The 22,303-nt window shown below is 52.9% G+C and overlaps 5 protein-coding genes across 5 annotated transcripts; 3 read left to right on the top strand and 2 right to left on the bottom strand.

Annotated features, from left to right (window-relative positions):
- Positions 1 to 1,316: 1,316 nt before the first annotated feature.
- Positions 1,317 to 2,588, top strand: NECHADRAFT_102349 (60S ribosomal protein L33). Its single transcript, XM_003053350.1, has 5 exons — positions 1,317 to 1,448; positions 1,543 to 1,552; positions 1,712 to 1,807; positions 1,869 to 1,969; positions 2,023 to 2,588. Exons 1-5 carry the CDS (start codon positions 1,424 to 1,426, stop codon positions 2,118 to 2,120), a joined length of 330 nt encoding a protein of 109 aa, XP_003053396.1. The 5' UTR covers positions 1,317 to 1,423; the 3' UTR covers positions 2,121 to 2,588.
- A 5,368-nt stretch (positions 2,589 to 7,956) lies between these two features.
- NECHADRAFT_98672 (uncharacterized protein) lies at positions 7,957 to 10,617 on the top strand. Its single transcript, XM_003053351.1, has 5 exons — positions 7,957 to 8,933; positions 8,993 to 9,076; positions 9,129 to 9,245; positions 9,297 to 9,959; positions 10,168 to 10,617. Exons 1-5 carry the CDS (start codon positions 8,594 to 8,596, stop codon positions 10,587 to 10,589), a joined length of 1,626 nt encoding a protein of 541 aa, XP_003053397.1. The 5' UTR covers positions 7,957 to 8,593; the 3' UTR covers positions 10,590 to 10,617.
- A 110-nt stretch (positions 10,618 to 10,727) lies between these two features.
- Positions 10,728 to 11,212, bottom strand: NECHADRAFT_74492 (uncharacterized protein; the record flags this gene model as incomplete). The annotated part of the gene is made up of 3 exons (XM_003054057.1): positions 10,728 to 10,864; positions 10,931 to 11,022; positions 11,118 to 11,212. The coding sequence occupies 3 exons, from the start codon at positions 11,210 to 11,212 to the stop codon at positions 10,728 to 10,730; spliced, it is 324 nt and encodes a 107-aa protein (XP_003054103.1).
- Positions 11,213 to 11,961: 749 nt separating this feature from the next.
- CHR2120 (uncharacterized protein) lies at positions 11,962 to 15,579 on the top strand (the record flags this gene model as incomplete). Its single annotated transcript, XM_003053352.1, has 2 exons — positions 11,962 to 13,837; positions 13,892 to 15,579. 2 exons carry the CDS (start codon positions 11,962 to 11,964, stop codon positions 15,055 to 15,057), a joined length of 3,042 nt encoding a protein of 1,013 aa, XP_003053398.1. The 3' UTR covers positions 15,058 to 15,579.
- A 960-nt stretch (positions 15,580 to 16,539) lies between these two features.
- On the bottom strand, positions 16,540 to 17,313 carry NECHADRAFT_74494 (uncharacterized protein; the record flags this gene model as incomplete). The annotated part of the gene is made up of 1 exon (XM_003054058.1): positions 16,540 to 17,313. One exon carries the CDS (start codon positions 17,311 to 17,313, stop codon positions 16,540 to 16,542), a length of 774 nt encoding a protein of 257 aa, XP_003054104.1.
- Between the last annotated feature and the right edge of the window lie 4,990 nt (positions 17,314 to 22,303).

Consider the following 22,303-nt stretch of genomic DNA (forward strand, 5'->3'; position numbering starts at 1 on the left):
TGGTCGGTATTGTTGCCGTTGCCCAGCGGACAGTCTTCCGTTGGACGAGACGGCCGATCCTGGGCTGTCCCTGTCTCGCTATTTGCCAGTCTGAGACGCATCTGAGCCTTTGGAGGTTGCGCCCACTCTTGGAACGGCCACCGCCGCTGCTGGACTGGAACAGAGCCCAAACAAACCGTTGGCCTCGGTGCTGGTATATCTGCATATGAGCATCTGCCTCGGCGGCCCAACCGCGGTCTCTCATGGATGCTTCTCTCCATAGGTACCGAAGTCTTGTACAAGGGGTCCTCGGAGTGACACGCAGCGGTTCGACTTGCCCGTCGAGGCCCACCGCCGCCCCTGATCCCTACCTTGGCGGACCGTCTGGCTGGCGGCGACGTCTCAACAACCCCAACCTCTGCCATGGATGAGACCCTGGGACGGGACGTGGCCTGGCTATCTGATAGGCACATAAAGGCACGCTTCCCTCTCCGTCTTTCAGGTTCTCGAGACGTGAATGAATCGCCCAATCCGTCGGACTTTGATGTCCGACTCGGCCCAGGATCGTGTTGTGTTATCCGCACCAACCCCTCCCCTCCCCGGTGTCGGCTTGATCTTCACGAAGAAGCTATTGGGGCGGAAAAGGCAGACACTACTCCATAGTCGTTCAAGACAAACCGCCTGATCAGGGCCCAGCATTCAACGAATTGAGGGAATTTCCTTTTACGGTAGTTGGGAACTGTGCGCCTCCACAGATGCGGATTTGCTGAGCCTATACTTTGGCAAGATGATGGCATCAAAACAACTACACTCATGCTTAATATTGTCCATTGCCGGCATGATATTCCCCGTAGACCCTCAATGAGCCCGTATTTCGCAAGGTTCCAGCCTAAAAGCACAATGGCCACGTATTGATATCAAGGCGGCATGAGCATGGTTCATGAACCCATTTCAAGATATTCCCCCAAAGTATTCTTGATTTGTCAACATCATAGCTCTCGCTCGGGATAATTACCCAGCGAGCCAGCATTTATCCAGCAGGTTCAACCGCCCAGGCGCATGGGGCAGCTCCGCTCGGCAGTCGGACGCCGGACGGACGTGGTGCAGGCCAGCTACGGCGTTAAGCCGGAGACAGCCTCATCCGGCCCTCAGCGGCGCGCGGGGCCGACTGTTTGGGGTTGTGGCTGACATCGGGTGTGGCTTCTCCCCAACTGTGGCGTTTTCAAAAAATTCATGCGGCTGGCACAAATTCCAACCCTAATCCCACACGTGACCCAAGGGCACAAAGTTTTCGGGCTAGGGACGGCGCACACCACATCGCATCCACTCCTCCTCAGCCCGACCACAAGATCACCAACGACGCGCACCAGCAACACGGAACGGTCTTTTTGTTAAGACAATTCCCTACTAACCCCCAGGTTGCGGAAGCCAGAACACAGTCACGATGCCTTCGGAAGCCGGTCACCGACGTGAGTCTTTCCCGCCCGCCCGCGAGGAGCCGATGCGGCTCTGAAATCTGGGAATTGAATATTGTTTTGGGGACTCTGCTAACTCGCTCTACAGTATACGTCAAGTGAGTACACTCCTTCATCCGCCTGCTAGCACGCGCGAGATGAGATTTCGTGCTCGATCCGCCCAGCACACCGATCTCGAAATTCCGATATCGAAATTTAGCGAAGCCCACGGCACTACACCGATACGATAGAATTTTGGACTGACGATGATGGTATAGGGGACGTCACCTGAGCTACCAGCGCTCTCGTCACACTACCCGCCCTGCCACCAGCCTGATCAAGATCGAGGGTGTTGACAACACCGAGGGCGCCAAGTATGTTGCTTCATGAGGGGAGGGGTTCTCAAGTTAGCTTGGATACTGACCATCTGTCCAGCTTCTACCTTGGCAAGAAGGTCGCTTTCGTCTACCGGGGCCAGAAGGAGATCCGAGGCACCAAGATCCGTGTCATCTGGGGCAAGGTTACCCGGCCACACGGTAAATCCATTTCGACTCTTCACGTACAAACACTGGCTAACTCTCGACACCAGGCAACTCCGGCGTTGTCCGCGCCAAGTTCACCTCCCCTCTCCCCACCAAGTCCTTCGGTGCTTCTGTTCGCGTCATGCTGTACCCATCTTCGATATAAAAAAAGGGCTTCGGGCTGGAGTTGGTAGTGAGGGCGGTTCTCATTTGGCTGCATTGGTCGAGGCAAGGATAAAGCAAATTGCCTTGCTTTGAGGCATTGAATTCAAAAAGACGTCAAATCCCAACCCCGAAGGCTCTGCACACCTGAGCTTCTCATTTGATGATATTTTCTTATTCCCATACCCATTCATGCAGCGGTTGGCGAAGAATTCGATCTCGACCAGGGTCAAGTCCACCAGAGGACCAGCGATGGAATACTGTTTTATGGATGGGATTCGAGACCGGAACTTCGGCGCCGGCGGCAGCGGCGAGTGACTAGGGTACAAGCGATTCATCGATGAATGCCAGGTTCAGGGCTATTATTACGGCAGCACAAGCGTCCCTGAATGCTGGATTGTGATTTGACTCGTATGGGAGATTTTGAGCCATGGTCGGCGTCTTATGATGAATCGGAATGTCTTTTGAACCACACACGGCCACTACCTCTTGACGGCGTTCCAGACCAGGTGTTTGCTTCGAGTTGCCTTGATATGCTCCATATGTGTTCCATCAGCGTGTGATAGTCTTGCCATGACGCCCTCCGACTCATCTTACGTCGTCTTGCTGGTTGTCAACTGCTCAGCAAACCTCATGTCTCGTAACATGTCTTGTATCCTAACGCACAAAACGCTTCCGCAATACTCGTTCAATATTCAGGTTGTCCAGGTAACTGGTGGAGCTCGTGATGGCGACTTGGGACACACATATCGCACAAGACATAGCGTATCCCTCCTTGTTAGCTTTGTCTCTGGGTTAAAGGAGACTGTAACAAAGTTGATGGCCACATGCTGCGCCTCTGTTAGATCATGTGCCCTTGTTGTTGCCAACGCAAGTTGATGATAGACTTCCCAGGCAGAATGGTTACACAGGACTGGACATCAAACACAAGACCAGACAACGCCCACAAGCGATGTTAATGATCACTCTCTAGATATATAAGCTTAGTTTCTAGAAACAAGATCCAACTGTCTTCTTCAACATGGGCCTACAAAGCCACATCATGGATACATCTCTTCTACCTTGCTTCATGGGCATACGATAGAGGCCATTGACTATGCCAGCTCTGTACACTCACAGGAGCTTTCATCGCTGCCGTCATATCTAGTTGCTTTCAGCTATTGCATCTACAAGGTCAGCGGTCTCAATGACCTGATTTCTATTCGGCTCCCTCTTTGTGTGTGGTATCATGGCTACTAAAGATGGAAGTTGTACCAAGTCAAACAGGGAACAACTTGTACGCCGCCCCGATATCCTTCCACCCAGATTTTAATGATCAGCTGAAATAATGCTAAAATCCACAGGTGGTTTGAAACTAGGGCTATGTTTACAATGTTGTCGCAACCCCGTGGGGAACATGGCGTTGAAGGGTGGAACTAATAAGATATCGAGGATCTGTTCACCAACAGCATCCAGTGTTCAAGATAGCTTTATACACTAGATCATCCGGGAGGAGTCTAGTCAAAGGGGTATATGCAAGTCAATTATCACATGGAGCTTGATTCTTGGCTCTTAGCTCTTGACCTGAAGCCAGTTAACCTCCAGGGGAACTGGCTCACAAGTCCCGGCAACCAAGATCCATGAGCTATAATGCACTGCAGCGGCTACTAAAGGACCCTTCAAAGGACTCCGAGCTTTGTATTTGCTCAATAATTCAATAAATGAGACGTCTGGGTGAGGTCAGAGTAGCTGCCCCTCTTGAGCTGCTTCGAGACCCAAGGCTGGAGAGAGACTAAGTTTCTGGGGAACAGCTAATGCTCAAGTTATTTAACCTCATAGCATACCCAAAGGTAGATCAAGGAACAGCCAATGCTCGTCTGAGAATTCATGATATTTACAAAACATGGCAAGGTATCATGAACGGGGAACGCGGTTCACAAGAGCAACACCCCAAAATGTTATCTCGTATCTTGCCTGATAGGCACATTCGGGACGAACAAGCTCACGGCATATTTCTGCCGCTAGTAAACTTTCAGGTCCCGAGTCGACCAAGGCACAGTGGCACCAGGGCAATAAATGGTCTGATAACACCATTCTCTTCGTCTTCTAGGGCCATGCTAGTCCTGTTGTGGCTTTCCCACTGCGACAGTAACCAAGTTTAATCGTGCTACCGAGCATTGGCTCCAGGGCTACCGTTGCCGCCGGTGCCTTGAAGAGATCCAAGTACTGTAGACTTGGTAATGGGCAAATTCGAGATGTGTAGTAGGGCGTGAAATGAGGGTTCGCTTGGGCCACCATGATCTGAGAAGTCAAGTCACCGCCGTTGCTCGACGTCTGCTCAGGCGGCTCGGCTCTGAACAAGCAAGAAAAGAAAAACTTGGCTGGCAAGCCATGCAGCATGCAGCTTGAGCTTGGGGAGGCTAGGCGAGGCAAAGTCGTGTCGTCTCACATGGAGGTATCTATCCCATGTCGTCTTTCTCCTGCTCATGCCTCTCTCTGCATGGGTGACGCCGCATTGCGCTGCAACCAGCCGGAAGACCCGGGTGTTGCTGGATTCCATGTGGCCATTTGAGTTCATCCGGTCGAATCAACGAACCAATGTCTCGGCCTTGGACACCGGCATTGAACATTGGAGGAACATATCCAATCCCGCCCTCGTGGTAAGGGTGTTTCAGCAGGTGGAGAGCTCGACACCATCACCCAAGCTTTGCCCGCGCAGTCTCGAACCCAAAGATGCGATGCGTTGGGCCAGCTGAAAATTGCCTGCCAGCCAGCTCAGCCCAGCAACAGGAGCTATCTCGCTCTGGGTGGAGAGCTTCAAGAGAAATGCAGGGAGAGAGGATCGTTCGGAAAGTCTTTTGCTAGCCTGAAAAGACATGGGCTTCCTGCAGGCCGGGGGCTTTGATCGTCGGGCTTACCGGGGCAACCAGCCAATTCAACGTTGGCAGACGGGAAATTCGATGATCGAGGAATAGCTCTGGAAAGTAGGTGAGAGCCAAAACTCGGTAGAACTGGCGGTATTTGGGCAACAAGCCTGTCAATGTTTGGTTCTTGGGTGGTTGTTACCCATCATTGACACCCAGTTTCATCTCACAGGTGCAAAAGAGCAATTCGAGACAACAATTCCAAGGAACAGAGTCCATCCAAAGATGAGTGCATGGACGGCCAAGAGGCCAAGATCTCGCCAATGTGCGCCTTATTTACCGGGGCCTCTCCCGCCCGTAGGGCCTCAGCGCCTGAGAGGAGGTGGTGCAGTGTTGGAGAAAGGGCCGATCGAGGGAGCATCGAGATTCGACTGTGGCCCTCATCGTGGCTGAGCTCCTCTCCGAGTTTCGTCTTTCCTGTACATCGCAGCGCAGTGCATCCAGCGGGAGGAGACGCCTCAAGGGCCCATCCTGTCCTCTCACACGAAGAGGTTGCGAGAGGTTGCGAGACGAGAAAAGATGGTGTGTGGGAGCCACCCAACACGAGATAAAAAACAGGGGCGAGGCAACCGATCAGCCCCCCGCGGCCAAAGTCAACGTCAAGATGACCTCTGTTGGGGAAGTGTCCGTTCAGCAAAGCCTCTAGCGGACCTTGATTAGCCACCTCCAGCTGGACCAGCCCTGGACCGACCCGAGACGGCCTCTGCCCTGACTTGACCGACCACTGGGGGGGGGGCTCTGCTTGCACCACTTAACGCGCGCGCGTGCTGTACGGAAGACGGCCGCGGCAGGGCAAGGCGTGAGACTGCAGCAACCAACCCAACCCAACGCACGATTTGATGCATGAGCATGGAGCCGAGGACGTGGCAGACAGAGACTAGGTCTGCCGAGAAGGAAGCCCTTGCTGTGTTGTTTTTCTTTAGACGAGGGTCGATTTTTTAAACATTTTTTCCAGCCCCCGAGAGTGCCATGGGGTAGAGTTGGATGGTTGGTAACAATGGTGTTTTTCGTGGGTAGCAAAAGTTGACTTTATGGCGCTGACGGGCGGCCACTACTCGATATGGTACAGTCCACTACAGTACGGGGCGCAGCAGCTATCACCGCTGACTGATGCGAGAGCAAACAAGACTATCTTTATCTTGCTCGGATGCAACTGGATTCTTCGTTTTAGGTTTCCTTCTGGCCCACTGGCCCGGGTACAAGGTACGAGCCCTGGTTGCATTTTTACAGCTATTCCCTCCTTCTATTGGATCCCCGTGGGAATCCTCGTAGCTCTTGTTCGGCAACGACGCACGTCGTGGCTGTCACCGCAGTAGCCGGGGGATGAGAAAAGACGCGTCATGGTCAGATGGATGGTCTGGTGTGTCTCGATGCTCCCGAATCTTGCTCCGTTCGTTCGCTCCCCTGGCCGCTCTTCGCTGGCTGCTGTGTCGGAGCCATCCATGGATCTCGAGAGGCTCGTTTACTAGCTGAATGCGCTGCGCTTCGCTGTAGCCCTCCCTGGACGCGCATGTGTCGCCTCCAAAGGACCCATTTCAACTGTCCATCCGTTGCCCATATTGGATGCCCGAGAAGCTGATTGCTACTGAATCCGCGTAAACCCCAAGTCACAAGCAAGGCAAGAACACGAGGATGGAAGGTACCTTACATACCGACCCAGCACATCACCTCACTTAAAATATCCATATGTCGACTGTCCCCCTCACACTCCCCGAGTGATCTTATTTTTTGTTTGGAAAAGAAGAAGGCTTCCCTCTCTCTCGCTCAATTCCTGCGGCTGCGTCGTCTTTCGTTATTGTAATTATTTCCTCTCACGCGCTCGAGCCGTCAGTGTCAGTCAGTCATCCTTCTCCAGTCCATCCATCTATCGGTACTGCACCTCTTCTGGATCCTGGTCGAGTGATTCGGAGCAATCAATCCCACGAGCAAGGCATTCTCACCCGTTATTGGGCCATTCCCCTCGATCAAAGCGCTCTATCCACGACACGACATTACCGACATACTCCAGGTTTTCAACTAATTACCCTTAATTGCGGTGGCACCTTGCTTGAAGGTGAATACCACGTCTGCCGCCATCAATCAAATCCCATCGTGGCGCCAGCCCATCTCGAGATAAGGACATTCGCTGAAGTATCCCTGCCTGGCCTCCCCGAGCACCACGGAACACTCGAAACCCGATCTCCAGCCCCCCGCCACACTCACGCAAGTGGTGGCCACGCCTCAGTCCGGACCCATCAAAACCTCCGCACCCACGAGGCCTTGGCAGGTTTGAGCGTCCCCCTGTGCTCCAGCAATCAAAGGCAGCCAGTGCAGCAAGCCACTCTGGACGACCGACTCACTGAACGTGGCACGGCTCAGTTCCCCCTGTTATTAGTCGCTCCGGCCGAGATTGGAGACCGTCCTAGTCGATAGTGACGTCAGGACTCAGCGCCAAAGACAGAAGGAGAAAAAAAGTTGACCGGTTCTGACGCAAGCACTTGCGAAGTGCTGTTTCGAGAACGATCACCAAAGAAAGGTGGGCTTCAAACAGCATCACCGACAAAGGGATATTCAACCCGAATTACGGCAAGACAAGCAGAGACGGAAAGGGAAAGGAAGATACAAGGAGACATCCTTGCGAGTACCAAGAAAAGGACCGCCACCTCCACCTCGAAGCTGTGTACCTGCCTACCGTAGGTACGGAGTACATACAGCAACGGCAGCGCATTTCCGGTGCAGATCTCACATCACTATCACGCAGCCACCGCTAGAGCAACAAGAAATTCAGCATTGCAACCCAACTGGAAGTCTACTCTTATCCACGGTCACTCTCCTCGCCCACATCCCGGTCGGGTTTATTGGCCTGTTTCACAACCGCGATAAGAACAAGATTTCAGTACCTGGTTGCCCAGCCGCTCAACCTACAGTCCAGTACAGGACAGTATCAGAGGTGCTAATCCCGGCTGACCACGGCATCAACGAATGATCACGTCGTCCAGCGTACGGAGCTAAACACACTTGCAGCTGTATTGCAGTACCTACAGCACAGCTCACAAAGAAAGTACCGAGTTACCTCGTTGGAATCTGGAGCGGCTTGTCGAGCCACTCGCAACCCCTACTGCGACACCCAGACGTGCCTAGCTCTCTCGGCGCCGGCGCCTGTCCACGAGTCGGATCCACCCTCTGTCGTCTCTGACCAGGTTCATCTTTGATAGCCCCCCAAGCTCCGCCGGAAGCAGCCCACTCTGCCGCTCCCACGCCCCAACCTCTTCCAGAGTCGTCCTGCGCCAGCTACTCTTCAAGGCCCCAAATCTCCACTCGCAAAAATATCCCATCTCCCAGGCCCACGACGCTTCCTACTCTTCCTTGCTAGTAGCCGTTTGGCTTTGTTTCGGCCTCTCTCCCCGACATCGTTGCTCCTTGCTCCTTGCTCCTTGCAACCTCTTGTCCACAATCTCCATCTCATCGGTCGATTGCCAGCGTCACTCCGCTTGACTTATCACCCTAGTCGCAAGCGCAAGGGCCGTCTTCGAGATCCATCCAGTCCCAGCAACCATATCAAATAAAACAGTCGTCTCCCCAAGCGCCCGCAACCATGGCGACCTCCACGGACCAGTATCGCCAATACCCACCGCCGTCGAATTATCCGGCCCAGCAATATCAGCAGCAGCCCTATCAGCAGCAGCAGCAGCAACAACAACAGCAGCAGCCGCACTATCAAAACTCCCAGACCCTGCCCCAGTCTCAGTCCCAGACCCAGCCGCGCCGGACCTCACAGAACCCACCCGCCGATCATCGAACCTTCAGTTTTCATTCTCAACGATCGCATAAGAGCTCTGGGAGCAAGGATTTGCAGGAAACACACGCAGAGAAGGAAGCAAAACGTCTACACAGCAAAGCCGACCCCACCTTGGCTATCAGCGAAGCAGAGCCATGTATGTCATGCTATTCACTCCGTATGAAGGCGATCAGGAGTCAACTAACACGGAATCAGCTGTTGTCGCCGCCATGATGACCGAGTCGACCTACGCGCCTCTGCGCTCAGTACAACACAAGGATACATTCGGAAACGCCATCGGTTTGTCGCCTCATTCACCATCGCACCAACATTACTAACATTCAACTCGTAGCCGATCCCGACAAGTCGAACCCTACTCGAAACAGATGGGAACGCCCGCTGGACACAATTCGAAGTTTCGAGGCCGCGATTGACGGTGGTTACTCACGCAAGTCGCTCTATCGAGCAGGTGAGTCAAGATTTGACCTCGGACTAGGTCAGACCACTAACACCATGGCAGAGACAGACTCACAAACCAATTTCAACCGACGCAACAGTTCCTTTACCAGCCCCAACCAAACTCGTTATCCTCATGACAGCTACTATGGTCGACCTACGTCTATGAGGCCCGAAAACTCACATTACGAGTCGGGACCTCCCCGAAGCAGCTACTTTGATGGGCAGGCTTACAACAACGGTTACGGAACCGGGCCGTCGCGGCAACGGATGTCTAGGTTACAGTCGGAGCCACAGTTGCAAAGCCACGGACGTGACCAGAACATTTACCCTTTGCCTCACAAGGATCGATCATATGAGACCGTGACATCTGCAGCGGGCAGCGGCAACTCGGATCAGGCAGGATACCAGACGGACCCCACGAGCAGCGACAACAGCTCGATCGATCGGACAATGCCGGCTAAGCGCCGCGAACCTTTCAATGAGCATGGCTCCGCTCCCAACATGGCACAGCAACCGTATCAGCCCCGACCCTGGCCGGGCTCCGGCCCAGGCGCTAATGGAAACGGAAAACAACCACAAGGACCGCCGCCTCCACAGGCGCGACCTACTGCAGCACAACAGCCACCAGCTGCGGCTCAGAAACCGAAACACACGCTTCTGAGGCGGACATCGACCCAACAGTCGCAACAGTTGCAACGGCCCGAGTCTGTCAGTGGCGAAAAACGTAAGAGTTGGTTCGCTCGCCGGTTCAGCAAAAACACTTGAGAAAATCGATGGTTTAATCGATTATAACGACTACACACACACACACACCGCACGTACATGTACACGTGCACGCACGTGCATACGCATACGCACATTCTTATGCTCTTACTCTCCTTTGTTGATACCCGTTTTCTTGATCTTGAAGATCAACTGTGCTTCAAGCGCAGCACTTGACTTCAAGCAATCCGCTTTCCACTTCTCTGGTGGGCGCGGAATATTCTGTGCGATGAACTGCGATTGTCTGTGGGGGAGCAAGGACAGCAACTTTTTGGGCTACTTTGGACGGGTCGCGTTGATGAGTTTCAAGACCTTGACTAAGGAATGGAAGCAAGGCATACGAAGGGATCTGGCTGAGGAGATGGTACATAGGCACACGAAACTGTACGAGGCGTTGGCGGATTCAAGTTTGTGCAACTCATTCCTTGAGGATATCCAGTGGAGGAAGGGAGAGCAGATGACGGATCTATCCGCCACGGCCAAGACTAATCATGCTCAGGCTCTGGAACGTACATATAGCATATACACGTGGCTGCAGGCAGAGGTCGCTCAGGCATGGCTCGTCGAGAGGACGGGTTCATGGAAGCGATGAGAGAAAATAATTTTGATGGCGATCCGATATCTATGAGTGTACCAAACCCGCGAGTGATCAAGTGAAAGATTGTGACATTGTGTGAGCAGAATGAGTTGTGAAGGGGTAATGGCAATATGCGAACGACCATGGCTCCAACTATTGATCCTTTTTACTGTCAGACTTTGGTTTACTTGGCTGCTCAGTGTTCTCCTCCTTCATTGCGACGATGATATATGCAACCAGCACGACATTGGCCATGACAGCAGCAAAGCCACCAGCGAAGGATGAGTTGCCTGGGAGTGAATGGTTAGCTGAGACGTGATGATGACGACACCTTACGGAAGAGAAGAGAGGCATACCCCGGAAGATGGTATTAACAGTGACAAAGTAGGATCCGATAGGAAGGACAATCATGCCGATAGTAAAGGCCAAGAGCTTGTAGATGACATCGCTGTTAAATTTAGTCAGTTTTGTTTTTCATCTCGACGCGGTGGGATGAGTGGTGATGGGATAATGTGAGATGAGGACACAGAGGACAGTACTCACTTTGGCACAGCAGGAGCAATGTTGGACTTTTCCTCAATAGGATCATCCTTATCGAGGATGGTCTTTTCAGTCGCAATGATACGTCGAGTCGCCATTTTTTTTGATATGGCAGATGAATGTGAAGTGGTTTGGGGGAATATCAGATTGAACGGAGTCGAGCTGGATGAGTTTCAGTGAGAGCCAAGCAAGACACGGGAGGCTTGAGGCTCATGTCCCACCTGCACGTGCAACCTAGCCAGCACTGAGGGTTGGTTTTAGTGAGAGCACTTGCCAAGCGATGGCCAACGCTCAAGATGTGATTTGAAATAAAGAAATATTCTTTGTCCTCACAAAGAGTCCAACATAGTTTAAATCAAATATTTGCTATTAATAACAGTATCTAGCACTGATTCTTGACCTTCTTCATGTCCCATCCTGCTCCCATTCTCCCTTCAATAGCACGTGACTTCGCGATGCCGATCGTGTGCTAGTCTGGTGTGTAGTGTGGCGGAAGCGCGTCTCGTCTTGAACAAACGGGCTCGAAAAAAACTCCACCCTCTCTCGGGGTCAGCCACCAACGAAACCGAGCCCTCTCACGCTCGTCGACACCGCAGGAGTTTCCATTGTCAATAACGAGCACTGACAACGCAGTGTCCGCCCTGACGCTTCCTTTCTTTCTCGTCAAATGGCCCCTCTTGTTCTCATTCTCTGCCTTCCATCCCACTTTGGGGCATAATCGCTAATTCAAACAAACGCTCTCTTACCAAAACGAACCAATTCTCTCGCCCCCGCCTCACCTCGCCCTCAAACAACACAACCCATTCTCCCTCTATTGTCATTTTTTCCCTTTTGGGAATTATTCAACATGGCGCGAAGCTCCTCGCCGTTACCAATTAGGCATTCAAACGCCGTACCACGAACGCCCTCGCTCGCTCGCAACACGATACTCATCGACGATGCCGACGAACTAGGAGCAGAAACCATTCCTTGCTCACCCTCCGCCTTTCTTCGCGATCGTGAAACAACACAACCAACTCAGATTCTTCAAAAGCCCATGCTTGCATCTTTGAGATCGTCTTCTCCTGCAAGCAGCATCATTGAAGTCCCTGCGTCCTCGCCTTTTCAACAACCCAAAAAGTCCACGCCCCTAGCAACCACACGACTCGCCCCTGTCGGCACGATATTCCGTCCGCCCCAGCGGCCAACTACCACCATGCCCAACAAGCGTCCAGCAATGGACCCCATCAACCTCATCTCTGACGACGAAGATGACCTCACTCCTCCCCGTGGAGACATTCGGCCGACGACGTTTAAGGCGCAGATCTCGGCCTTTGCATACGACCCTGAGGCGGATGAGAGACAGGTTAGAAGCAGGCTCCGTCAAATCTTTGACGTTTTCGGGGACAGAGTGCCCTCAGAAAAGGCCAGAAGTGCGCTGAAGGCATGCCACAACGATATCGACGACACAATCCTTCTCCTGGAGCGACAAATGTCACAGCAACGACAAAAGCCTGCGCTCAAGCCCAAGAGACGTCTTATCAGTAAGGGTGCTCTACAGTCAGTTGCTATTAGTAGCCGAGATACATCCCGTTCTCAATCTCGCACGGCATCTCCAAGCCCTCAGAAACCTCGACGACGATTGATACAAGGTCGACGAAATCCGCCCGAGCCCTCCTCCCAAGTTTCTCTTCCTGAACTTCCCTCGAGCGACGATCCACTGGTTATCAACCTCGTTGACGATGACAAGGAGGATACATACCAGGCAGAGGCTTCACCAGAGCCGACCGACGACGCTGATGACAAGGTGCTAAACTACATCAACACGAGCACAATTCAAGAATTGGCGGCCATGACGGGCATGAAGGAGTCTCAGCTCGAGTGCATGATTGAGAAGCGGCCATTCGACGATCTTGACAAGGCCAGAAGGGTAACTATTGGAAAGAAGCCAGGTGCTCGGAAGGCATCCAAGATCAGCATTGGTGATAGCGTCGTCGACGCCGTTGGAGTCTTCCTCGACGCAGTTTCCGCAATTGACCAGGTCGTTGCCAAGTGCGAGGCCGATGCCAAAGCTATCAAGGGTCAGGTCGACACATGGGATGTCGACACTTTTGGTCATGACAAGCGGGCACGACGTCAGACCTCGGAAGAGAATCTTCCTCCCACCCCGACAAGTTTCAGCACTGTCAAGTATGTTCGTCCTCCCATCCCTCGTCAGCCTCGCTTCATGGATGGACACTGTGAGATGAAGCCATTCCAGCTTGTCGGTCTCAACTGGATGTCTCTACTATACAACTTCAACATTGGGTGTATCCTGGCCGACGAGATGGGTCTGGGCAAGACCTGCCAGGTCATCTCACTCATCTGCCACCTGGTCGAGAAGTACAACGACAACCCCAGCCGGAAGCGACCTTGGCCGAACCTCATCGTCGTTCCTCCTAGCACATACAACAACTGGCTTGCCGAATTTGAAAGGTTCGCTCCTGATCTGTCAGTAATCGGATATCGAGGCTCTCAGACCGAGCGAGCTGAGATCGCCTACGAGGTTGAACAAGAGCCAGAGGCGTTCCACGTCGTCCTTGCGACCTACTCTCAGATTAACAACATTGCCGATATCGAGGCCATGCAGTCATTCGAACTCAACGCTGCCATCTTCGATGAGGGTCACAAGATGAAGAATCCCGAGACCAAGATCTACAAGGACCTCCGCCGCATCACTGCGCAATGGAAGATGCTGCTTACAGGTATGTCGCTCACTTACTCACTCGATCAACATGGACACTGCTAATAAACTGTAGGAACTCCTGTTCAAAATAACCTCTTGGAGATGACATCTCTACTCAACTTCATCAACCCCGAAATGTTCAACAGCTGTATGGAGCATATTCAGTACATCTTCAGTCAAAAGGTCACCATCAGGGACGTCTCGAACGGCGCTTTCCTATACAGCGAGCGTGTCAAGCGAGCCCGCACCATCCTGGAACCCTTCATTCTCCAGCGTCGCAAGGATCAAGTCCTGTCGGATATGCCTCCAAAGATCTGCAATGTCGTCCATTGCGAGATGAGCGAGAATCAGAAAGCAGTCTATGCCGAGTACGAGGAGGTGTTCCGACAAGAGCCATCTCAACGTGCCAAGAAGGCTCGTGGTCGTCAAAACGACCTGAACAACGTCTGGATCCAGCTTCGCAAGGCTGCGCTGCACCCTCTCCTATTCAGACGCCACTTTGATGACGCCAAGGTGGGGAAGATGGCTCAGATCCTGATGGACCATGTGTCGCAGGATGAGCTACACCAGCCCGATATCAAGCACCTTATCCAAGAGCTCAAGAACGCTTCCGACTTTGAGCTACACCTTTGGTGTCGTGACTATCCCAAGCTTCTCGGACGATTTGATGTTCCTGAGGAAACCGAGATGGACAGTGGCAAGGTCAAGAAGCTGCTTGAGCTGATCCAACAGTACCAAGAGAATGGGGACCGGGTCTTGGTGTTTAGCAAGTTCTCGCGCGTCATTGAGCTCCTGCAGGAAGTCCTCTCTCTGAAGGGAATCCAGCACCGCATCTTGATGGGCAACACCAACGTCTCTGAGCGTCAGACTCTCATCGACGAATTCAACGATGACCCCGAGATCCCAGTGTTCCTCCTCACCACTGGAGCCGGTGGCACAGGCATCAATCTCACAGCCGCCAACAAGGTCATCATCTTTGACCAGTCAGACAACCCTCAGGATGACATCCAAGCCGAGAACCGAGCCCATCGTCTCGGTCAGAAGCGCGACGTCGAGATCATCCGACTCATCGCATCGCACACTATCGAAGAGCTTATTTACAAGGCCTGCCAGAAGAAGATTGAGCTCGCCAACAAGGTCACAGGCGCTGTCGAAGACGAAGATGCTGCCGTGGCCGAGCAGAACCTTGAGACTGAGGTTCGCAAGATGCTCATGGAGGAGCAGATGACGCCGCCATAGGACGAGGCGTCGGATCCCTTCTAATCAAGTCTCATCGAACGACGAGGCATTGCGTCTTACACCTTCAATGTCGTTTTTCTCACATTTCTTCATGATTCACACATTGTCAGAAACATTTATATTTCTCTGCACGGCATAGCAGAGCGGTTGGCTGTGTCAAATTCCATCAACTTGCATCCCAAGACCCTTGGACGGTTTTTATTCCCCGTCTTTTATTATCATGACCAGTGTCGTCTTCCTGAGTCGGTCTCCCGCCCGAGTCTCGTCTCAAAACTCATCTGCATCGGAAAAGTCTACAGGGTCTTGCGCGTAGCATGGAAGGGGGAAAACACTTTGTATGGATGTTGGTTTGTCTTTTTTTTTCTCAATGAACATACACGGATAGGCGAGGGGGGGCAATGGACAGGGGACAGGAATGGTTATGATTTGCTATAGGTATTTTTTCTCAACTTTTTGGAGCCCATGGTTTTATAGAAGATACATTAGGGAAACTGAGCACGAAGCATCAAAATCAGTTTTATCATGATATGAAAAAGGGTACCTTTATGAACTCGTTATTGACGGTTGCACCCGTAATGTCTCGTCCTTATCACCATCAAGGTTACAGTTAGAGGCAGTTGAAAAAACTAGGGTCCATTCCATTTCGTCAGGGTCACGCACCAACCTCCTTTAGCACCGGCCCGTCAACTGAACTATCCGTCCGTCGTCCCCCCGCGCAACGCTAGACCCTGACCAAAAGTCCAAGCGCAATAATAACACAAATAAAAGAAGAAGAAAGATTGTGTACACACACGAACACCAGCAGCGGTGAGAGGAGCCTTCAGTCAGACCGTGCGCCTCCCGTCCTTTTTGACCACGGGAACGGGGATATAGGAGGGGGTGACAAGGTTTGACGCGGAAGCCCGGGTCGAGGGTCACATTGCGTTCAGTGTTGGATCTTTTTTCAACCGTCATGGCTTCTTATTGCCATGTGGTTGGTTACAGGGCATTTACACTTCAGCCATGGTCCATGAGCCAGACGGGAGACGGGAGAGACGGGAAGCCGTTGAGGTTATCGGCGGTGAATGGAATGTGACCATGAGACAGTTGAATATTGGATGGATAGATTTCTTCATGGAAGATTCCCTAACCTCTATAGTAACCGCTACCTGTCCAGCAGCATAAAAAAAAAACCATGTCCAATGACCGACCGACCTATTCTCGATCCCCCAAAAAATCAAACACGAAACTTGAAGATGCGCGTTGCTTGTGCGCGAGGATATCACTATTACAAAACCAGATAAATAATAACCAAAAAAAAACTCCGAGGACATCCCATGTCCATGCCTGTAGATCCTGTTCTTTTGATGTGAAGGTGGTTTCCTTCGTGGCCATCGCGATGGGTTGGCCGAGACTTGCGCTGATAGAGAAATGGAAATCAAAGATGGAAAGATGATGTACAAGAAAAGGTGCAAGAGCGTGATCTCAAAGATCTGGTCGCCATTACCAGGTTGAGTGTAGCTTGCTTCGGCGACCAGATCGCGTCTTGAGGCCAACGTCGCCGTTCATTATCAGACTCTTCCAGCGACGGTTTACGGCATGGCGATCGCGGCCGAGGTTTCGGGCGCAATCTTGCCATTCAGTCTTGGATAGCTTGAGCTTCTCGAGTACAAGTTCGATGAGGATGCGATCATCCTCAGCGGTCCAATCTTCTTCTCCCGCTTCGGCGCTGTTGTTTTCGGTGGTGGTGTTGCCCTGCATTCTGTGGAAGTCGGATCGCTCGAGACCAAGAGGGAGTTGTTCAGGAGCGATGCGCGTGCGCTTGGGTGTTGAGGGTGCAACTGGTTCGGTGGGCGGGCATGGCGACGACGGCGCCTCACTAGCCGAGTCACTTTCGGAACCATAGCGGTCTGCATCGTCCTCGGGTGTGCGGCGTCTCTTGTTGGCGCCACGCGGCGGAGCGCGCTTGGTGATCTTCTTGGGTCCGACCGGCTCACGGCGATTGTCGCGCGACCGAAGGCGCAGCTTCAGCGGAGGAGGCGCGTGGGCGAGCGGCGGCGTGGGTAGTTGAGCGAGCGATGGCATGGCGCGTGAGTCGGTGATGGGCGCGGGATTGGCGAGCAGAGACTGAAGAGAGCGGCAAGTTGTCATGATGTTGGCGAATGGAGCGTGCGACGGGGGGCTGGCGGGAGGAGAGAACAGAGAGGGTTGGAGTCGAGGCTGGGAGGAGTGCGACGAGTGCGACGCATCGCACGACAGAGCGGACGGGAGAAGCATGGTGGCGATTGTTGACTTTCGAGAGGTGGGAGTGAGAAAGACGACGACTTCTGGAGTTGTTGTGTTTTTTAATATAAAGTCGAGCCGGGTGGTTGGCGAGTGGTGCGATTGCGACCAGGATAAAGTAGGCGACAGCGCGCAAAACCAACAGAGGCAGCGACTTGATGTAGAGTATGCGCGCGCGCGTCGAATGGAGTATAGATTGATATGAAGACGATGATGATGCGACGCGATACAATGCGATGCGAATGGAGTCGTGGTTATTCCTCGTGAGAGAAAGAGAATGTTTGTGTTTGTTGTAGGGGGAAGTGTTGGTGTCTGGTTGTCGGAGTGAAGAGCAGGCGAAATGCGGTGGTGGTGGTGGGAATTGGAATGAACGGGGGGGTCGGTCACCTCAGGCAAGTGCGAGTGAGTGCAAGTACGGAGTAGGTGGGTGGGATTGAATTGGAATGGGATGGGAAGGGGCAGGGCAGGGGACACTGGCCTAATATGGATTGATGGACCCTCAGAAGGCAGGCACAGTACGCACAGTCGGGGCCCTCCAAGGCAGGCGCCAGTGCAAGCCCAAGCCCACAGTGAGTGACTTGCACACCTAGCGTGCGCGGCTGCACCGTCCAGAGACAGTGCAGACAGCGACATACGTGAACCCGCCATGGCCGTTGGCGTTTTAGCGGGCACGACGGGGGGTGAGACCCCGTGCACCACCTGATCGCCCGACCCTGCCCTTGGGACCCGACATGTCTGTCTGATGGACCCATCCATTCCCAGTCCCGGTTGCTTCTGTCCATGGTGCTGTCGATGCCTCGAGCCCGGGCGTTGGGGTGGATGAATGACCTGCCTAAGGATCCATCCATTTACAGGGGATCTATCAGTGCAAGTGCAGGGGATGGACCACACGAGAGGGCGTACTCGTGTACGTACCCCAGTGACAAGCGCGGCCTCCATCTCGAGACATGGGACATGGGACATGGGACATGGGCACCAGAGACAGCCGCTTGCGGGTATCGATTTTCTCATGGACAGTCTACGACCCTGGATTTGATCTTGTTCACACGGGTCCGGGGTGTGAGATACATCTCTCCGTAGCGAGAAAATGCACGTCTGGCAGGTAACTCCCTGTGGCAGCCGGACACTGTACCAAGAACATCTGCTGCCCTTCTCCGTCATGGCCAATCAGACAGACACGCTTGAGACATTCTTTTCTTCGTCTCAGTCCTTCCTTCCTCAACAACATCCATCCATGAGGAATTACCCGCAACCGGCGAGACAAAATCCAATGCAAAGCAGAGCCTTTTGTTTTTCCTTTCTTCTTTCTCAGGTCTTGTGTGCATGATTTCCCGTCTCTCCATCCTTGGTGCAACACGACAACTGCCCCGGTTATTTTGATTTGTTTTCTTTTCCCTGGCTCTTTCTAGACTCCCTCCCGTCAGTTCCATCTCCACTGATGATGTCCTCAGTGCTTGCTCTCCCTCTTCATATTGTCTCCCTCTTTGTGCCCTCTCCCTCTTTTCATGTCTAACAAGGCTTTATTGCCTTGTTCAACGTCTTCATCTACGTCATCCACCGCCCTATTTGCTTCTCCCTCGGCGAAAAGAAACGAAACCTTTAATGAACCCCCTTACCTGACCATGCAAGAAAGAACCAGGCCAGGCAGGTCCCAGACAAGCAGATGCAGATCCGATCTGAGTCCCTCTGTCCGATTATGTGCAGCTGCGATGCGACGCTTGAGCCCGTGTCTGGGGCCGCCGCCGCTTCTCATCTTCAACGCAAGCCAGCGAGCGTCAGGAACCCGAGGTGGAAATAAGGAAAAAGAAACGACCAAATCTAGCAGACATCCACCATCATACGACTTGCTGCCGCCTCTTCTCGTCTTGGTCGGAATACATCGTAGATTACCCTTCCCCATGAATCTTTCTTTTTTTTTTTTTTTTTCTGACCTGTCGATATGCCATATTCCAAAAGGTTGGTCTTGATGCCATCGCCAGGCTCCGGCCGGTGGTAGTAGCAACAGCCGAACCGCCCGGCTGAGCAAACAGCCGCACTTGATCTTTTGTTGGGAATAACAAACGAGGCGAGGTATCGACGATGGATCAAGCCGCTTTCTCCCAAGTGCCGAAATGGAGGGGTTCGTCCTCCCTCTCTGCCTTGTATCCCTCCATCCATCTCATAGTGTTTCTCGGCCTATTCCACCATGACCCTCCCTGGCAAAAAAGACTGCACCGTTTTCGGGCTCGATGCTGCCCCTCACTGACTCAAGAAACCAGGCTACTCCTGCGACCATCACACGCAGACAAGGGTTTGAAGCACAGCCAGGCACACCAGTTACGGGCTTTTGTGTGTGACTAGCGCATAGAGGTCTCAGACTCCAATGCTCAAGTCTAAGACCTTGACCGCCGGCTTGGGTCGTTTAATCCGTCACTATCGGCGTGTCAGTCTCTTGCGTCTGTCCCTCCACCCGGGAAAGGACTTGGGTTGATATTGTTCGGGGCTCACGTAACGAGGCACAGCCAATTTATTATTTCCTGATCAAAGACATCAGCTCACGGATCGAGCGGACAGAGCAGCCAGTGTGCGACAGACTGTTCATGATGAATTCTCCGCCGACGCACGTTCCGCAGCTGGATGCTACCGCAACACTCGCCTATGGGGCTACGGAGTGGGAGTGGGAGCGTCCCGTCGCGAAGCGGACGAGCTACGGCCGCTCCCACGTTGATACGCTGCAGGGACTGGGTCTGTCGAGTGACGACAGCGACTGGCGGACGGCTGCGGCGTCAACTCAGGCCCTGATCGAACCTCTCTCACCGTCACTCGATCCCAGGATGGATGGTACAGATACTGTATCGGCGCAAGTGTGTTCGGCGTGTGACCTCTAGTTGAGACCTCCATTACAACCGAGTCGGTGAGGTCATGGTGCCCCCCATCTCGTTCTCATCATCTCCCACACACACACACTCCCTTCACGTCGGAAGAAGGCCCGCGTGATTCGCCGACCAGACGGGCCGGAAGCGTCCAAGGTGACGCTTCCATCAAGGTGAGCACTTGCAGCTTTCGATGAAAGCTGAAGAGTGCATCTTATTACGAGATGGATGATGCAGAATAATTTCATCGTGGCGAACATTTTCAGCTGTCGGACTTGGTTGTACCTCGATTCACATGGCGAGTGTTCCCCTCGTCATCCAACGCCCGCCGACCTGCACGTCGCTCGCTCTGGGTCTTCGCATTGCAAAAGGAAAGAGCGTCGCGGTCATGCTGCTTCTCTGCAAGTCATCGCTCACACATGGCACGGCGCATGCGGGCTCTACTGGATGCCATTGGCTCTTCTGTGAAGTCATGCTCCTCTTTTTTGCGCGATTACCGCTCAAGATCGCGAAAAGGACGCGCATGAGGTTGAGAAAAACGCGTGTGAGACGCGTACGACGCGTTAATGAAAAGATGCATCAGTTTGACTCTGGCCAATAGAAGAACACCAAATTCTGGGTATATGTGGGGAGGGTCTGCAACCACTTCCGAACATGGCCTGTGCGTGCATCAAGTACCTGTCGCTCCTGCCGTGACAGGTCGATACAGTGCGTCGAACCCTTCTTCTCACAGTCCAAAGTTGGAACAAGACGGCGGTTATCGGACTGGAGCCCTAGGTTGGCTAAGCCTGATCCTATGTTACAGAGTGCGTGGATCCATTCTTCGACTATCCAAGTGAATTGGATCGTGTCGTGTCCTTGCTTCACCGATAGAATTGCGTCATAAGAACCACGTTGGCAGTTTGAGGAGTCCTCATGAGCGTACACGTACACACGAACTGGACGGCATAATCTCGTCTTACAACCAGCTCCCTCGATGTGTTGTCACTCCCTCAAAATGATGCAACACACTCCAATATGTCCCAATATTTCACTCACTCCCTCTTGACCAAGGCAAAACTACCGAGTTTTAGCCATAAATAGACAGACTCGCTACGACTATCGAGTATCTACCCCTCCGAGACCCCTCAAGACAGAATGGATCCCTCCCCCGCCCTTCAGCAGCGAAGCCACCTCGTGCACCACGGACCGCTCCCTTGCCCTTGACGGCTCAACCCACATCAAGAGTAGAAAAAAAGCACATATTGAGAAACATAAACACAAAGACGCGCCTGAAACGGTGGCATAATAAATAACATGCCCCTCTTTTCAGCTCTTTGTCTCGACTCGACGGTCTTCTTCTCCCTGCTTTCGGCCGACTCCAGACGTGGGGTCAGTCACTTTGTTCGCCTCCCTCTCTCTCTTCGTCTCCCTCGGGTAATTGGGGCCTGGTTTGTGCGTGCTATCTTGGGATCGATCTACGCTTAGGTAGCGCCTTTCCCGCTGCGGGAAGCTTGATGAGGGAATCTCAGGTCCACTTGTGGCCGAGTTCTTTGCTCGGCGGTCAAGGGTAAGCCCTGGATTCTTTGACGATGCTGTTTCAACGGCGGTTTCGTGGATTTTTGTTGAAAGACGGCTGGCTTCTACTCGGCGCCTCTCTTCTTTAAAGATCCAGCCAAGCTTTGATTTGGTATTAATAGATGAATGAACAAGATCATCCCACCTACGTAATTGTGTAGACTCGACTCGGATGGCTTGGTCTGGGCAGGGGCAGAAGAGCCGCCCTTGGTGTAAGCCCTTGGTAGAAGCTCTAAATCCTGGCCTTTACGTAGTGGGCACATTGAATCTTTTTTGTGTCTCGTGACTAAATCTTGTGTGTGTGTGTGGTTCCTTAGGTTTCGATCCTCGGGCATAGTCTGACTATTTGCATTGGCGGCTCTACTCCTTGGAACTCCCCCCTTACATGATGAGTCTGTGTGTGTCTGCCAACCTACACCATCTTGACCAATGTGGCGGTTTCATTGACAGACCATGTGTAACTGAATGCGCCTACTTTACAAAGCTTTCACGAACCAAGTTCCACACCGACTTACACGTAGGTCACCACCCTTTGGACACTCTCACTCTGGTCCTTACCCTATACATGGCCCGCC

The sequence above is a fragment of the Fusarium vanettenii genome (assembly GCF_000151355.1).
Source record: "Fusarium vanettenii 77-13-4 chromosome 1 genomic scaffold NECHAsca_1_chr1_3_0, whole genome shotgun sequence".
Classification (NCBI taxonomy): domain Eukaryota; kingdom Fungi; phylum Ascomycota; class Sordariomycetes; order Hypocreales; family Nectriaceae; genus Fusarium; species Fusarium vanettenii.

Coding starts and splice junctions, on each gene's coding strand:
- NECHADRAFT_98672 (XM_003053351.1), top strand. CDS start 8,594: ATGGCGACCTCCACGGACCAGTATCGCCAATACCCACCGCCGTCGAAT. Junction 9,077..9,128: donor TACATTCGGAAACGCCATCG/GTTTGTCGCCTC, acceptor TTCAACTCGTAG/CCGATCCCGACAAGTCGAAC. Junction 9,246..9,296: donor CAAGTCGCTCTATCGAGCAG/GTGAGTCAAGAT, acceptor ACACCATGGCAG/AGACAGACTCACAAACCAAT.
- NECHADRAFT_102349 (XM_003053350.1), top strand. CDS start 1,424: ATGCCTTCGGAAGCCGGTCACCGAC. Junction 1,808..1,868: donor GACAACACCGAGGGCGCCAA/GTATGTTGCTTC, acceptor CCATCTGTCCAG/CTTCTACCTTGGCAAGAAGG. Junction 1,970..2,022: donor CAAGGTTACCCGGCCACACG/GTAAATCCATTT, acceptor TCTCGACACCAG/GCAACTCCGGCGTTGTCCGC.